Genomic DNA, 17921 nt, shown 5'->3' on the forward strand with positions numbered 1-17921 from the left:
CTTAGTAATATGACTGAAAGTAACTATGAGAAGATCATTATTAAACATGTTCAACACGCTCTTTTAATATCAAAGTCTGTAAACACCCTCACAGTGGAGTGAGACAGACTAACACTACAGACGAACCCCACCTATGTAACTGAAGAGACATCGTTGCGTCACCTCTGCATTTTCCCACTGGCTTTGTACACGTGTGCTTCGGTGCAAATCTCTACAGCTCCCTACACGCTGCATGTGCAAATGTTTACAGAAGAAGACGTTGCACTAAAAAGGCTCCAAGGCTAATAAGGCCATCAAAAATATGGACTATTGAGATATCCCAAGGCTAAATGTGCCGAACACCATTCTGATTAAGCAGAGATCTTCCTACAATAATCATCTAGAGACTTTTAAATATACTTTACAATGAAAACAACTATAAGTAAACACAAATGATCATTCTTTTCAATGCACAACATTCCTTTAATCAGATAGAATAATGGCAATTAGACACGTGTTCCTCATGGATAAGCCCCAAGACCCTTTGACCAAAAGACTCCAGTCTGGTCAATACATGCTGCCAACATGAGCCAAGAAACAGAAAAGGTTAGGGTATAACTCTCCACTAAACGCCTGTCCAATGCTCAGTGATATTACCTAGACTTATTACTGGTCTCCACGATCGTTATACTCTTTGTAAATACTGGGCTGCTGCAAAGACCTTTCTAAAAAGTCAACTACAGACTTCTTTCTAAAGACAGATCTAAGTCTTGCTGCGATTTTCATTTAGACATTTTGATATGTTACACTGAAAACGAGAAAACTGGTGCAAAAAGAACCAGAAGATTCCTTCGAAACAATGTCAGAATTGAATAATCTGACAAAAATAATCCCAATTTTATATATTGTTCTTAAAAGGTAAGACCTTACAGGTAAGCCCCTCAGACCATGACACAGCCCTGTTGATAGATCTGCTGTCAACATGAGCAAGAGACAGAAAAATCCATCCCACGTTTCCACAAGTGAGGGTAAAACTCTCCATTAAAAGCTTGTCCACCACTCCGTGATATCGCCTGGACTTGTTCCTGGGCTTCACCTATTCCCTCCAATATGACAATAGATTAATCGGACAAAATAATCCCAATTTCATATATTTTTATTGATATTTAAGGTCTTACAGGTAGGCCCCTCAGACCATGACACAGACCTGTGTTGCCAACATGACAAAACCTCAGAGAAATCCAAGTTTCCTCTGTTATAACCCAAACTGTCCACCACTCAGTGACATTACCTGGCCTTCTTACTGGTCTACGCAATAGCTATATATATAAATATTCAATATTTAAGACCTTAAAAGGTAGGCCCCTCAGACCATGACACAGCCCTGTCAATAAATCTTCTTCAACCATGACCAACGAAACCCAGAACAATCCACGTTTCCTCAGTTATACCCTATATGTGGCATGACCTGGCTTGTGTTACTGGTCTCTGCAATAGTTATAGCTCTAAAACAGATACATTTAAGACCTTAAAGGTAGGCCTCGCAGACCATGACAAAAAAACCCAGAAAAATAAAAGTTTCCTCTGTTTTAACCCCGACTGTCCAGCACTCAGTGGCATGACCTGGCCTTCTTACTGGTCCCTGCAATAGGTATAGTACGGTGCTGCTCCAAAATAGTTGTATATAGGACCCTACAGGTAGGCCCCTCAGACCTGGTCAATACATCTGCTGCCACCATGGCAAAAAACCCAGAAAATATTCAAAGTTTCCTCTGTTTTAGCCAAAGTGTCCAGCACTCAGTGACATTACCTGGCCTCAGCTACAGCCTAGAACCAGTTGCAGCCCACTTTCAAAAATGGCCTCTGGTTAAAGAAAAAAGGAAAAGAAAAAGAGTCCTCAGAGGCCTCTCCTCGCTCCTGCTCTCCCCCTCTGCATTCACTCTAACTCACATTACTGAGTCTGCATTGTTGACCAGCAGCGGCAGCAGCACGGCCTAAATATAGTCAAAAAACCCACACCGGCTGGGGGGGAAGAGAGCGCAGGAGAGAGAGAAAGGGAGGGAAGACAGAAACAGAGAGGGAGAGGGAGAATAGAAGCCAGTATGAGACTTTTGTTGGACAGCGTCCCAAAGACTTGAGATATGACTCACAAAGTGCAGACATTGAGAGAAATAAAAGGAGAGGGGAGGAGGTGGACAACACCTACCCTCAGAGTCCTCCGGCTCTCGAGACCCTCGGTTCCCCATGCTGACTGAATTCCTTTTCCGAATGCAAAGAAAAAACTGGACGGAAAAAAGGAGAGGGGGTTTCTCTTCTAACCCCCTCTCTGACTCCTTCCTGTCCTCTCTACAGGTGCCCTCTCAGAATGACTTCTTTTAACGCTCAGCCCTCCCTCTTCCAGCGTGTCTCCCCCGTCGCTCCTCCCTCTGACCTTCCTGATTCCTCCCCTGCCTTTCACTTCACTCTTTTTTCCTTTTTTTTCCACCTTCCTCTCTCCCTGCCTTTACAGTATGTGCATGTGATCCTGCAGCAAATACATGTTGCACTGTTAAAGCTCAGTACAACGCCGGCGTCAAACCGCACTGTAACAATCACAATTGAATAATTACTCCATGATTCTTCCCCTGACTTTCACTTTTTGGAAAAACAGTGAACTGGTGAGATAACTATTACGTTATAGCCCTAAAAATATGCAGGTTTTTAAACAGACTAAAACCAGTTAAAAGTAGAGGATATTTTCCTTCAACCATTGCCAGCAGTGTGAACCTTGGAGGTCAAGGGCACGGGCAGGGCTTTAGTAAACAGTGTAAGAGTGGTAAAGTCTTTTTTCATGTATTAATTCTCTCTTTCAACCTTTTAAACCAGGGTTAGTGGTTGATGAGCAGTGGAAGACGAATAAGGAGGAGTAAGATAGCAGGAATTCAGGGTGTCATGTTTCCATCACAGCCAATCAGAGGTGGGCTGATAAATACCGAGACCACTGCAGGAGATATTTGTCCCAGTAATTAATGAATTTTTTACTTCCCAATTAAGACAAAAGTCAGACGTAAGCAGATTTGTTGCCTGATGGAAAAAGGGGCTTCAGAGGGGCTTCATAACTGTAATAAATAATAGTCCAAATACCTGTTGATTTTCTTTTCAATATACATTTGCTTCAATGTGAAAAAGGTGCATAAATGAGCACATCAATCAGGGTGATTTATGTTTGTGTGCATGTAATAGGTCTGCAAAAGCTAAAATCCCAAAGTTCAGGCCAGAGGGAGATTCTCTTCCATATCGCTTCCCCCTGCCTGAAACGCTTCGATTGGATTCCTGGTTCAGTTCCGTATCACAGTGACCTCACCGTGACACGGAAGTGAATAAACCAATAGCAGTGCGAGCCGCTCCGTAAAGCCGACCCGAGCAGAGGAGCCATGGCGAGGAGAAGCTGCCACTTTCTCTGCGAACCAAACCTTTCTTTGTTTCCATACCTCAGGAAGAAGATGTGGAGAACAAGTGGGTGCATTTATTTTTACCTCTATTCCCCCGGAGCAAACACCCAAATGATGGATGTGTTCTCCACATTTCAGTGAATTGTGGAGCTGTTGTGGGAGTTGAGCCGCAAGCACACTGCTAGCCTCGGCAAAGTTGCAAGCTAACGCTATCAACGCTGCGCTACCGAGCTTTCAGGCTGCATGCACACTGACTTCACCTGAACTGCGCAGAAACACAGAGATGGGTTTTCATCACAACATGGTAACCTCTTAAGCCCAGACGCAGCAACCTGTAAGAAACAGCGTCTCATTTAACAACCTCTTAATGTGGCATACCCACTGAACGGGAAGAAGCTCAGCTACCAGACCATACTAACCATTTTCACCAAAACGAAACATGATTCCAGCACCAAGCGTCTAAATCAGCACTGAACGGAAACGAGCTACAGCAATTTTCTTACTTCATGCTATCTGCACAAACCACATATCATATGAAACCTGAGATTCCACACATTCCATTTGGTATAAGTCTCATCACTGTAAAACTCACTGAACTAGCAGCCGAGAAAGAGCAAGAAAACCGCTTCACTTCACAGAGCCATGGCTATTAGCAGACTTACCTTTGCTGTTTGGGGTCAAAAGTTGTGTTCAAGGTCATACAAACGCTGCTGGAGGTTAACCCGATGTCTCTGTGTCACTTTGAAATGATTACTGATAATCCATCAGTATTTATTTGTAATAAACTGGTACAACACAACAAGCGATGCCATTTTTTCAGTTTTATTCAGGGGAGGGTCATGTGACAAATCTATACGCGGTTGACCAATCACAGCAGAGTCGACAGCTAACCAATCAGAGCAGAGTGCGCTTTTGCAAAGGTGGGGGCATGGGCTCTCCAGAGCATTGAGTGAAAAGTGGTCATTTATGCACAGAGTGAGGAAAAGAAAGCGCCTTTTCAACATTGAAGCATGTAAACATGTCCTAGTGGAGCAACAAAATACATATATGGACCTGAAAAGCAGCATCATAGGGGACCTTTAAATAATACTGAATATTTTGGTGTATTTTTAGTTTGTTAACTTAATTCACTGCAGATTGGAGCATTTCAATACCGTAACACAGGGCTGGTCCATTGTGACCATTTGTGCTTTAAATAATATTTACCCAATGACAATTTCAATACATCATCATTAGTAAATGTGGACATAATGACTACGTTGACAAAGGCAGATATAATGGAGCTGCTGGAACATTCTAGATAAAGCATCACTTTACTGTAATGCAATAAAACCAGGAAAAGACACTTATTATACAACAAAACCCAAAATCTAAGACGATATCTGGCCTTATATCACAATATCAATATATAACCCAGCTCTAAAACTGCTGAGTCATTTGTCCTGAGAAAGAACAACACTGGGTTTAAGAGTGACTCAGATTCTTGTGGTAATAATTCATATTAATAGATAATATCCCGGTGGATCGTCGTGATTAGTCATTGAACTTCCTGGGAACTATTTAACTTCGCTTCTCAGGACAAAAGTCAGTTGTAAGTCCTTCTTTTGTCCAGTGAAAAAGGGCTTCATATTGCCTTTGATTTACTGTTAGACTCCCCTATTACACCCCCTGGATAAGATATCTGATCCACAACAAACTACAGGGGAGGGGGGGGGGGGGGGAGTGTTTATATGTGTGGGATGAGTTAAGCAAATCACTCAACATAAGAGGGGGAGGGAAGTTTTAAAAATAGTTACCATACCCCGTCAGCAGTGTGTTTGTGTCTTCACCTGACTGCTAGAAAAGGACTCAATGGACAAACGAACTGTACCACTTTAAAGAGATCGGAGGGGGGTGTTGGATTTATATTTTCAGGTTGTTACCATGCAGTTATACACATCTTATGGTGCACACTGGGCATGAAGTCTTATAATTTCCATATACTGCGCCACTGTAATTACTCTTGACGCAGACTCTTTAAAAGCCATTTAGTGGTTGAGTCCGTTTAGAAATTGAGAGCAGTGTGTCACAGTCACATGACTGGTTATTTAGGGTCATGTGCCTAAATCACTTCATAACAGGCCATGTGATTTGCAAAATGAACACAACATGGAGGGTTAATCACTTGTGCTAAAGTAGGTTAACACAGCACAAACATCTACAAGCTAACCCTAAACCATGCTACCCCTCCTTTAGATGATTGAACAAATCTCCTTCAGAGAACAGCTGAGCTTTGAAAAGCTTTATACTCTTATCTAGAGTCAGATCTACCAGACAACTGAGATTGATGACCTGTTTCTACATGTTCCTTTCTCCCCGGACAAAGAAGTTAAATAGAAGCCAGTTACACTTACACAACTGACCTATTTTCACCTGCAGCATTTCACACACACCAACAGCCCCAGGACAATAAACTGAAAATCCTCAAGCGGGTTGGGCTATAAAGGAACTACAACACGGTCACATGTCTTCACCTCACCACCGCTAAGCTAACGGCGGCTAATGTTGGGCTATAAAGGAACTACAACACGGTCACATGTCTTCACCTCACCACCGCTAAGCTAACGGCGGCTAATTTTGGGCTATAAAAGGAACTACCGCACAGTCACATGACTTATTTTACCACTGCAGTGCACATCTCACACATTGTGGTGCAGACGGCATAACATGGAAAGCCTAAAAGGGAAAAAATGTGTGTGTACAGTCCTGTTTTCGGGCCAGTGCATTCTACTGCTGATGAGCTACAGTTTAAACAAAGACAACACATAGTTCACATGCCTGCTGGAGGAGGGGTGGGGGGGAGGGGTCGGCAAGTTTGTTTTTTCAGGGCATCACCACCTAGAGATGCACAGACTCTCAGCCACCTCTAGAGGGAGTGCCAACACATGGGATCATCTGTTGAGTCACTGGATGTAATTCAGTCAGAGGTGAAAAAACACATGATAATCCTCAAATATTCACAGGTATTAACTATGACTACATGCTTGAATGTAAACTAAGTATTTACTTTAATGTTCCTGCATGTTACTTGCACCACTGTGTCATATATACTTCACAGTTTCATTCTTTATGTCTGAATCAGCGCTGAAGATTTTGCATAAAATAACTCATTTGGATTATTTGGACTGAATTTCGATTGCAAATGAGTCACGATGTTAGAGAAAATGACCTTTTCATTAAACTAAAATCATATTATCAATGTGAGATATTCATTAAAGGATCTTGGTGTGATTTTGGTATTTCTGATTCTGATGTCTTTTAAGTCTATAGAATAGAGTTTGAAGGTCTCTGCAGCTCCTCAGTACTTCATTCACATATTCTGCATTTGCCAAATGTTGCGCCATTTACCTGCTCTGGCTGTGTGTACTTAGTCCTGCACGGCTTTATCTCTAAAATGTTTGACATGTTACCGACAGGATCAACCAGGTAACCCACAGAAACATAGTCTTTCTTTGTGTATTTTCTCAAGTTGTAGAAATTAGAATGAATTCAATCTTATTTCTTCTCAGTTTCAACCTTTATTTTAAACGGATCCTTCGTTGGCTTGTGTGTGTGTGTGTGTGTGTGTGTGTGTGTGTGTGTCTCAGGTGAGGCCCCAGGTAGAGCCTCTTACCGTAAGTACCATATTCAGCGGGGCTTGTGCCGGGGTAGAAGCCGGGGGTGCTAGGGACCGGGTACTGCTGGGGGGTCGTCACGTAGGTCGCTGACCGGTACTGAGGAACAAAGACGAGTCAGGACATTATTATTAGAAAGACTTATAAGTAAGAAAGACACTCTCCTCTCTAAATATACAGCTTCAGGGCATTGAAGCATGCTGAACACACCAGATGTTTTTCATTAGTGAAATCGGTCCTCGGTGCACCTAACCCTTCACTTTTTTTCTGGCGGTAAAATTGCGGATAAATGGTTCTGATCCCAGAACCTCAATGAAAAAGCTTTTGTTTCACAATCACACTTTCCTCAATTTGCTCCCAAAATGTTTTTTTGTACCATCTATGTCATTTCAACTTTCGCAACAAACACATCACGCAACCCTTCTTTTGAAAAGTTAAGAGTACCAGTAAAAAGAAGCAGCAGCAGAAAGGCAAATCAAGCTTTAATACTCATAAACAACCCTCTGCTTTCTTTAAGGTTCTGGAAAATACTTTTGAACCTGAAACGTATGTCTTTGTTACATTTACAATGCCACGGTGTATGTTAGTTTATTATCCATTATAAGGCATCTGTCATCTGTCATCCCCTCTGGGATTAGTAAAGGTTACATGATCTCAGTAACCTGAGGGAATGGATTCAGAAACCACACGATATTACTTAGTTTATACGTATACCATGTAGCTCCAAGAAAACAAAAACAGCATCACATCTCAAATGCACTCCCCAGTCCATGACCCCCCCCTCTTACCTGTCCAGGTATGAAGTACGCAGGTCCCTGAGGGGTGCTGGTGAAGGGTATCTGTTGCCCGGGGATCATCATCATCTGTGAGCCGGGGCCCGCCTGGTAGACGTGGGTGGGGGTGACGGGCCGGGGGCCGCTGTTGGGAGGGACGCCTCGGGGCCCGCCATTGGGAGGGAGGCTGGCCCTGTTGGTGTAGTAGGGCTGGAGGGGGAGGAGGAAGAGGATGGAGGGAAAGACAAAAGAGAAGATGAGGGGTAAGAGAGAGACAGAGGATGTGTTGGTGATCTTTCTTGTGCGAGTCTTTATCAGTTCACCGTCAAACATTTGGTGAAGGATACTCACTAAAGCACGGTTTTTAAGACTTGAATTAAATCCTCTTAATTTATTCCCAAACAAATGTGAAATAGGGGAGAAGAGGGGCTAAGATATATATCAATATCCCTTTAGTATTGAAAATATATCCACTTAGGCGAAATATTACTTTGGAGTTGTACTTTTCCATTAAACACTTACATTTTACTCACTTAAAGTATTCATTTCATGTCAAAGACTGTCGGTTGCGACACAGTGTTCTACAGGGTGGTATAAGTACTTTTACTGAAGTTAAGAGAGGAAAAAGCGACGCTAACTCCCGGCTCGGCCTACAAAAGCACGTCCGCCCTGCACCGCTCTGTAGCTCCTGTCCCTGAGTCTGTGGCTGAACTCCAGCTGGAAACATATTGCTAAAGCCTGCCAGCAGAGATAAAGCAGCTACTGCTAATTCATTCACAGCCTGCTCATTTACATTCTGCTGCAGGGCTGGGAGGTAACCGCTACAGCCAGCAAAAATCTCACCAAACCGAAACAGATATAATGACGCAAATATTGACACGTTTATTATGGAGCTGGTGGGAGGAGAAAACGCGTAGGAGGAAAAACTGGAAGAAGGAGGAAGTTGAGTTACCTGTAGCGACCTGAAGCTTCCCTTCAGCAGCAAACACACAGGTCACACACAGAGAGGAGGAGGAGGGTGGGAAGAGAGGAAGAAGCACCACAATCAGTTAGAGCAAAGCACCCGGAAACTTCTGTGCCAAGCAGTGAATTACCGAGCAGCATGCAGAGCAGGGATCCACATAAACCAGACTAAAACTCAGGAGGTGAATATATATAAAAGAGCGTCTGTTTTTACAACAAAAAATACCACTTTATTTACTTTTAAATGAGTAGGTGAAATATTCATCAATAAAAAACACTTCTAAAATAGTATGACATATTGTTCATTTAAATTCACAGATTTTCAAGATAATTCTGGCAACAAAAAACACAAATTACATAAAACAAGGAAAACAAATATCATGGACTCTCCCTGATAACCACACCTGTTTCCAGGTAAACTTACATGAAGCGACATCTTTAAATAACTAAAGCCCAATTTCACATGCACTAGAGGATAACTATGTAAATGATTCTTCTGAAATATTATAAGTGTTGAGTATTAACCATCAGTAGGCATGATGACGGTAAAACACATGCCAGAATATTTGGGATTTTAGCTTTTCTTTGAATATGTTTATGATGATTTCTAAAAGTGTGTTTAATCCTATAGTGTCCCATCCCTGATTACCAACAATACACACTCTGTGTCCTCCAGGTAATGTATAGTCTTTGGGTTTATCCGAACATTTAGTATGAAAAGTTCCCTCTTTATTTCCTAACTGCGTGACACTAATCTAAGCACTACACTTTTCGGGTAAGTTTCCCAATGTTTCATGTAAGAACATGTCCCTAAACGACAGCCACACTTTGTTTTTGTAGTGAAAGCCGGCATTAGTTCCTCTGAATGTTCTCTAATGTTTCCAACATGTGTTACAGGATAAGAACCCCCCCCCCCCCCTTCTCGTTAGTGATTGTGCTGTTAGTACCTGTTGGTGTAAAGGCCGCGGCCCGGGGGCAAACTAGAGGAGAAGAGGCAGACAGGACAGAGGTTACAGACAACAGAAGCACAACATGCTTCACTCTGCATTTCTGCACTAATATACATTTAATCAGAAAGTCTAAAAACAGGGAACACTGAGTTACAACAATCAGACAGAAGGGTTTCAGTTACCCACGTTAGGACTAAATTCCCCCATTTTGCTTTGTCCACTGTATTTGCTTACCAATTTATTCTCAATAAGGCAATGTTTTGAGGAAAATACCTAATAAACCTGATCCTTACAGTGGGATCTTTGGGTCGACAATTCAGGAACCAGGGTCTCTTGATGAAGCAAACTGTAATGCTTGGGAGTTCTGCACCCATTTTTTGCAGGGCTACTCTTCAAATGCATGGAAACTAAAATTATTTGGGGTGAGTCGCTCTAAAATGAGTGCAAAATGTCGTTAATAACAATGAAAAATAAATGATCTGGGCAAATTAAAACCATGAATGTTGTACAGCATTTAGGATAACACAATTGCAGAGCTGACTTTCTCTCAACAACCTGATTTCCACACTTCCTGCATTCACTACTAGGAGCATTAAGGACCTTAAATCATAAAGGGTCAGTTTGCACACGTTGCACAATAACCATTGGTACTGGGGGAGGTATGGCGCTGACATTAGAAATGGTAACTGGTTATAAAAAATGACACCAAACAGGGTGCAGGACTGGTGAGAAGCAGGACATGCAGGCTCAGTAAATCACAGACGCATTCGTTTCTTTTTCGCAATGGGAAGATTTCCGATGGCGACAGTGAGCGGCATTAGGGCTGAACGACTTTGGAAAATAATCTAATTGCGATTTAATATGCGATTCTTTTTTCTAGGTCCTCTTCTCATGTATTTTTCAACAAACACAAGCAATAAATCAATCGTGAACCTTGTGAGGTGGCAACAGTAGCGAGGCACGTTCTACACAATACCTGACGTTGCAGCATCTTCCTTTTTAAAGCCAAAATAATTCCACACAACTGACGTGCCGCCCCTCTGTGGTACCAAACTTCCAGCCGTGCACTCTTCTGACGAGCCCGAGGTCATTGTGCAACAGGTTCAAGCGCAGCGTTGACTTCTTTCCCTGCCTGCTCGGCTCCGCTCGGCTCGCTCGCAAGTCACGTGACCAGATCCCGTGACCAGTCAAATCGTAGCCTTTGCGGTCGGAAAATCTCGTTGTGTCATATCGCGATATTATCGCAAATGCAATTAAGCGTTCAGCCCTAGCGGCAATTATGCCAAACTTTGCAGTAGGAGGATAAGACTTTAAATTAAAACAGCCCAGAGACGTACGTCCGTCTGAAGCAAAGAACAAAACTAATTTAGTAAAAAGCATTGCTCATATTTGGCCTGTTTAGGTACAATGGCTGCAGGGAAACTACCCACTAATCTGCTATTTGTGGGATTAAATGAGATTACAGATGCATAAAGTAAAAGCTTGTTCTGTATATGTTTAATTTAACAAAGTATTTGAGGTAATGGCAGTTTAATGATATTAAATGTCACTTATTGTCAGAAATCGTCCCATTACCTAGGTAGCCTTATAGATGTTTTTGTTATTTTTAGGAATTTGTGCTCATTCAAAGTCCCTAAAGGGCTGAAATACAACTCACATATGTTCTTATTTTGTATAATATAGATGTTTTTGTATCACTGGCAAAAAAGGGGAATATATAACAGCAGAAAAAACTAAAAAATGTATTCTAAAAATCGGCATAGGCTGAGAAATTTAAACTATTTCATCCCTAAACACAACTAAATGTCCATTAATAATGCACCATAGAAAAAACCCTGACTGCTTTAATACTTCTTCCTAGAATGGAGGTGTCAGGTGAGCGGTGGGTGGACCTACCTGTCGGGGCTGAGGTGTCGGGTTCATCTGTGGAGGTGGTGGGGTTGCAAACACAACAGAAGGGGGCTGCCCGGGGGGGAATGGGGGCTGCAGGAGAAAAGGAAGTGATGTCAACGGCAGATAAGTGGGATGCAGGAGGAACAGAGAGAGAGGATTTCATTACCATATCTATTGTAGACCAATAGAAACATTAAGGTGTGTTTTCTTTGGAACATACACTAAACGTATACAATAAACATGCTATAAGCTACGTGGCATCTGATAATAGTCCTTACATCCAGTAGTGAGTCAGCATTTTATACTTTGCTACTTGTCTTAAAGTCAACGTGCTTTTTGGATAGATGACTGAAATAAGGTCGGTGTTTGAAACATGCTGCAGACGGACAGGATAAAACACACCAACCTCTCGAATGAATTTTAGAAGCTGCTTTTACACGGTTGCTAACGAATGCTACATGACTCAGCTAAACACCATAAGGCTGAACATTAGCCGCCGTTAGCTTAGCAGTGGTTTCACTGAAGTCATGCAACTGTGTGTTAAGAGTTATAGTTTGGCCTTTTTACACTTCAAAATGTCAATTCATCATAGGTTTATTTTTCAAATTCACATGGCTATTTAATAATCCAATTGAAAAATCCCACTGGAAAATTGAGGAAAAACACTGTTTATGACAAAGTGAAAGGTCTCAGACTGAACCAAGTCTACATGATGGTGTAGAAAGCAGCAAAACCTGCGGATGAAGATGGACTTCTTCCTACAAAGATGGACTCCAGGTGTGTAGTTGACTGTCTGAGAGCTAGATTGTGGACAGGTGTGAATTGAAGATGGAAAACTAAAAGCCCTGAGTTGAGGACATTCAACAGAGTTTCACGTTATGTTTCTTACAGTGAAATTGAAGTAAAGTTTCATAAAAGAGGAAGACACCATTGGCCTCTCTCACGGGGGAAACAGAGCGATGCTTATTAAGTCATTCCTGTGCTCCTCCCCCGCAGGGTGGTGGGTTATCTGCTTGTCATTACACACACACACACACACACACACACACACACACACACACACACACACACACACACACACACACACCCACAGCCACATGGGACAGAGCAACAAGTCTTAAAAGAGTTGGAACAGGAAGTGAGGTAACAGGGTGCCCTTACCTGTGATAGGCCGGGGGAGGGGGCAGGGTGGGGGGTGGAGGGGGGTCCTGTTATAGGCTGTGGTGCTTTATTCATTTCATGGAGTTCTGCATGGGGAGGCAGATGTGGACCTGTGTACAAATCTGCGAAAACAAAGGGGGGGGGGGGAAGGCATTTCATAATTTACCGTCACATTCAGTACTGTAGTTGTGAGGCTAACGTCCAATAACAGATCCAATGAAATAAACATTACTTAAACGTCAGAAGTTAAAGTGAAATGTCCAATAAAACGTAAAGAAAATGCATACTAAAATACATACAGAGCAGTTTAATGGTATTAATACAAATGCAATGTGTGGAAAAGGACAGTCATGATAGAGACCTGATTTGCAGACTTACATTTATGAATCTTTTTAGGTCCTGAGTGTAGTTACACTGAGGAACGAGTTTTCCTACAGAGAGGGGCAGACAGAGAGGCTTATCAACAATCAGTGAGAAATTATTGATGAGTTTATATAGAGCTAAACAGACAAAGTGTCATCACTCTACTTTATTCTCCCTCTAGTCAGATATGTCAAAAATAAACTCCTTTACTCCGAGAGATACAACTTCAACCTAAAAGGGGCATGTTCTATATTATGTGTAGTACAATGTGCACATCTGTAATTTAAGGTTTATGTAACTATTTGTCTTTTACCTTTTTGGGACATTTAACTTCTTATGTTTATATAAATATCTTTATTCTTTTTTGTTCGATTTATCAATCTGAAAATGGAGCAACTGCCACAAAACCGCTGGAAAAAATGACGCATTCTGACTCACTCATAATCAGTTACCGGGCAGACAGTCATTGTAATAAATATTGCCACAGAGGGAAATGTTTCTCTATACAAAACTGAAAGACATTGTAAACTATTATACATTTTGGGCTATTTATTTTTAGTCGTGGTCCAAAAGCACGTGTACTCAGTCAGAGACAGTAGGAGAACAAAGAGCTGTGTCACAGTAAAGGAAGCCAGACAGCATGGCAGACAGCTCAGAGCTTCTCTGTTCTTCTTTACGTAAACTACACAGAGTATAGACTAAGTTTATCCAGTGGAACAGAAATAGGTCAGAAAAACCTGGAAATGAGTCAGCCTTTTAGCACTTCCTGTTCCCTCGCCGGGGTGTAAAGGTTTTTGTGTGTACGAGTTTCATCACGAGCATTAGCCGCCTTTAGCTTAGCGGTGGTGACGTGAAGTCATGTGACCGTGCTGTAGTTCCTTTATGGTCTTACTTTAGCTTTTTATTAGTATCATTTTTGTCAAGTGAACCAGAAATAGATGCTACCTTTATGGTTGTACTACACAGATATACATCATCCTTCACCACTCTACTATAACTGAGAGGCTGTGTTTATCGTGTGGGCCGATATACGATCCATTTACTGGCAACAATCCCACTACAGTGCATGAAATCAATTCAGGAAACATCCCCTACATAGTGACAGAAAGGGTGGACACTCAGGATCATAATTCCAAATCAAATATCAGTCTCAGGTTTGCAGTAGTGACACATTTGATATTTATAGCAGGGGCCTACATTATCTCCTTCGTTCCCCTGACACACACTCATTCACACACACACACAGTGTAAAATGCCTGAGTCATGCTGAGTCTGTGTGTTCTGTGCTCATTGAAGAGGAAATCACACAGCAGAAATGTGGTTGTTCATTGGTTGATTTTTTAAACGGAAAACGTCTCGTAGAGAAATTTCTTTTAACAATGACAGAATAAAACCTGAAGGCCGTCAGGTCCTTTTCCCACCTCAACAGCTCTGCTTTTGGGCACTTTCCCGTGTTGTTCCTTCAACAATAAACAAGTGTTTGATTTGCTTTAATCTTGGTCACAAAGAAAAGCAGCCACATACTGAAGCAAAATGACTGCTTTTTGATATATAGCACTCACACAGGATTGCTAAAGTTGTTTTCAGCAAAGAAAGATAAGCCTCTAAAGCAACTCAATATCAATTTTGCAAGAATGTTTTGAAGGGTTGACTATTGTTCTCACAAAATAAGCTTTCTGATGAATAATCCTTACTAATGTGGACATAAAGACTAAGAAATGGACAGTCTTTTACTTAAAACCTGAAAAGGACTCTTATTGTGTGGTATTACAATATACAAAAAGACAGACAACGTTTAGTTTCATATCACAATACTGACATATATTGATTTATTGACCCGCCTTTACTTTTTTGTAACAGCTAACCTACTTTTGCTCGACTAAATGCCAACAAAGCAACGTTTTAGAGGACTAATTTAGCATTTAAGTGGACCAAATTGCACGACAGAAGAGACATGCAACAATATAATCAGATATTTTTGGCCCTTGTTGTGATTTGCATTCCGCAGTTTGTGCAGGAATCTGTGTTTAAGGAGAGTCTTGGTTTTGAGTGGAGCTACACCCCATCATCACACACAGTTTAGTTATTTGCGCTGGTCCGACACGCAGCCCTGTGGAGATTCACTGCTGGAGGAACATGCTCCTTCAGATGTTGCGTAATCGCCAGGATGTCCTCCCAAGACCTGCGCAGGAAGAGAGCCGGAGAACATTTTCTATGTTCTTAAACTTTAATGTGGTTTATTCTGTCCACTCGACATCTATTACACGCGTGTCCGTCCTCTTCGCTTAATCTCACTGAAGTTTATTCCAAATATCAAGGATCCAAGGACAACGCGTGTCGTTTACTGCACAGTTTGTAAAGCCCTGGAAGACAAATGTGGGCTAGTTATCGGTACAAATTAGACGGTTCAATACACAGAAGCTGAAGTCCCTGTTGTTAAGCAAACGCTTACTCATAATATCCTTTTGTAAAACAGTCTTTGCTGAAAACTAAGCCAACTTTCCTGCCTGCTGAACTCAGTCCAAAGACACACGTGTAACTGATTTTATGAGTTAATGGTGTGCAGATGATTCAAGGATGCTTTGGAAATGACATCATCTTTATCCTAGTCAACTAAGGTTAGGTTTGAGGATTTATGATGTGCTTACTCCTAACAAAGAACGATTCAGCGGGACCGTTTATGTGTATATTTGCAAACTGATTTCGCCGTGAATCCATTGTCAGAAAGTGGATCAAATGGATGCCTAATTAAGAACATCATCAGGCATATTAAGAAACATTTAACATGTAAACAGACATTGTTAAATAAATGTATATTACAAAATCAATAAAGAAGTTTTAAGAACACAAAACATGCTGAAGCAGCTGTTCAGTCTATATCTTTGTTCACTCCCCTAAAAGAAGGCCAAAATGTTAGTCCCTAGTCTGGGTTAAGCTTGCAAAAATACTGGATGCTACATTTCTCCTAATATAACAATGAGTCCTAAACCTGGAGATGAGTCAGCATACGAGCACAACCTATTTACTTTTCTGTAAGTCAATGGTTTTTGTACTCATTGTGTCAAGTAATCTTAGTAATTAAAATGACGAGATACTTAAAGCTGTAGCAACCTAAACAACACGCTTAATCGAACAACACGGGTTCAACGGAACAAACCGGTCTTCCAGTTTTGCTCTGCTGCTGACAAACGTGATTTCTCCATGATTAGTGTCCGTCACCAGCAAGTCCCACATGTCAAGTTGAGGAAGCTTAAGAAATGTAAGAATTTAACTGCAGTGACACATCATCACAGCCGGTCCGGCCCCATGTACCTTTGGTTAAGGAACATTCAGCCAAAACCCACACAAGTCCAGACTGCAGGCCTTGGGAGTTTCACAACAGGAAGCTCCGTCGTGTCCGTATGTGTGACAGCCTGGATCTGACTCATCGTGCATTAGTCCTGCGATTACACTTCTGCTATTAGTGTCATTCATTTACCCCGACTAAAGCATGCCTGACATCACTGCATGATTATGGTCCTGCGTTTGATGAATGGTAAATAAACGCGAATCTGTTTAGCTGGACAATAACACTGGATCAGAGGTGGACGGCAAATATGTACTTGGTGGTATTTCCATTTACTTTATACTATTACTTTCACACAAGTCAGAGGAACATAGTCCACATTTTACTTGTATTTTTAACATTTACTTGGTCACTTCAATACTAAGATTGATTACACAAACTATAAATCAATAAATGTTGTAGTATATAGGTTGAGATACTTAAACGATATCGATCCCTTGGTGAGATAAACAAGCCGATTGCGGTAAAAACTAATTAAAAGATGTGGCTTTGTTAGCTGCCAAATTAAATTGACTTAACACAATAACGCCTCAGTAAGTTTAATGCAATATAATATATCACCGACATCATTATCCTAAAATGTTATGTGCAGATATTGTTCTGCTGTTGATATCCATAAATATACTGTATATACAACTGAATCAAATATATGTTAATGTGTACGATGCCTTGTTGGCATGCTGCTGTAAGAAAACAAAACAATTTGTAATCCATAAATTATATATAATCTAAAAGCATATGATGTGAACCTACTTTAAGTATTAGAGCTGAGTACTTTGTCAACCTCTGGATATCACGGCATTATATTATCCTGAGCTAAATCAAGGTAAACAACAACTAATGAATGTGGTATACACATCTGCTTATATGGGGCCCTTTGCCATGCACAGGAGACTGCATCCATTTTGGCCCCACATCCTCAGATCACAGTCTGCAGTCCTCAGCATCAGCCTCATGCCTGCTGCAGGGAGCAGGATGAAGTGATAAAACAACATTATGAAACACAAGCAAGGGCGTCCTCTTAACTAACAAATGTAAGCGTAAGAAAACAACTTCCACATCAAACTAAAGGTGCATTGGATACACGCCAGTGGATGACAGGGGCGTGTCTGCATGTCTACACACACACACACACACACACACACACACACACACACACACACACACACACAACATACGACACATTTATTTGCATGTAATTGTTAAAAATACACACACGTTTCATAATGCTCTTTCGTGCCCACTAACCGGATAGAAATGTGTTTCCCGAAGATGTTCTGCCGTTAGCCACGTTGCTAACTTTGCTAGGCCCAATCTGGATCTACCACGTGGTTTCTCCTGCTATTGGCGCCATGCACGCCCCGACTGCCGGCTTCATGCCAGCCACGCCTCAGCCAAACCAGCCATGA

The 17921-nt window shown here is 41.5% G+C and overlaps 1 protein-coding gene across 9 annotated transcripts in view; it reads right to left on the reverse strand.

Moving 5' to 3' along the window:
* The window catches only part of LOC134880257 (eukaryotic translation initiation factor 4 gamma 1-like), a 42472-nt gene that overhangs the window by 23091 nt on the left and 1460 nt on the right, over positions 1-17921 (reverse strand). For 3 of the 9 annotated variants that reach the window (XM_063907057.1, XM_063907055.1, XM_063907056.1), the window contains exons 2-8: positions 13182-13234; positions 12804-12925; positions 11646-11732; positions 9747-9779; positions 8789-8809; positions 7852-8046; positions 7063-7162 (exon numbers count right to left, since the gene is read on the reverse strand). In XM_063907057.1, the coding sequence (XP_063763127.1) occupies positions 7063-7162; positions 7852-8046; positions 8789-8809; positions 9747-9779; positions 11646-11732; positions 12804-12878 (511 nt within the window). In that variant the 5' untranslated portion in view covers positions 12879-12925; positions 13182-13234. Of the gene's footprint in view, positions 1-1789; positions 1810-2185; positions 2329-7062; positions 7163-7851; positions 8047-8788; positions 8810-9746; positions 9780-11645; positions 11733-12803; positions 12926-13181; positions 13235-17921 lie in introns of those variants that run through there. The other 6 variants (XM_063907059.1, XM_063907058.1, XM_063907060.1 and 3 more) reach the window with 5 other exon arrangements.

The sequence above is a fragment of the Eleginops maclovinus genome, chromosome 18 (assembly GCF_036324505.1).
Source record: "Eleginops maclovinus isolate JMC-PN-2008 ecotype Puerto Natales chromosome 18, JC_Emac_rtc_rv5, whole genome shotgun sequence".
NCBI lineage: Eukaryota > Metazoa > Chordata > Actinopteri > Perciformes > Eleginopidae > Eleginops > Eleginops maclovinus.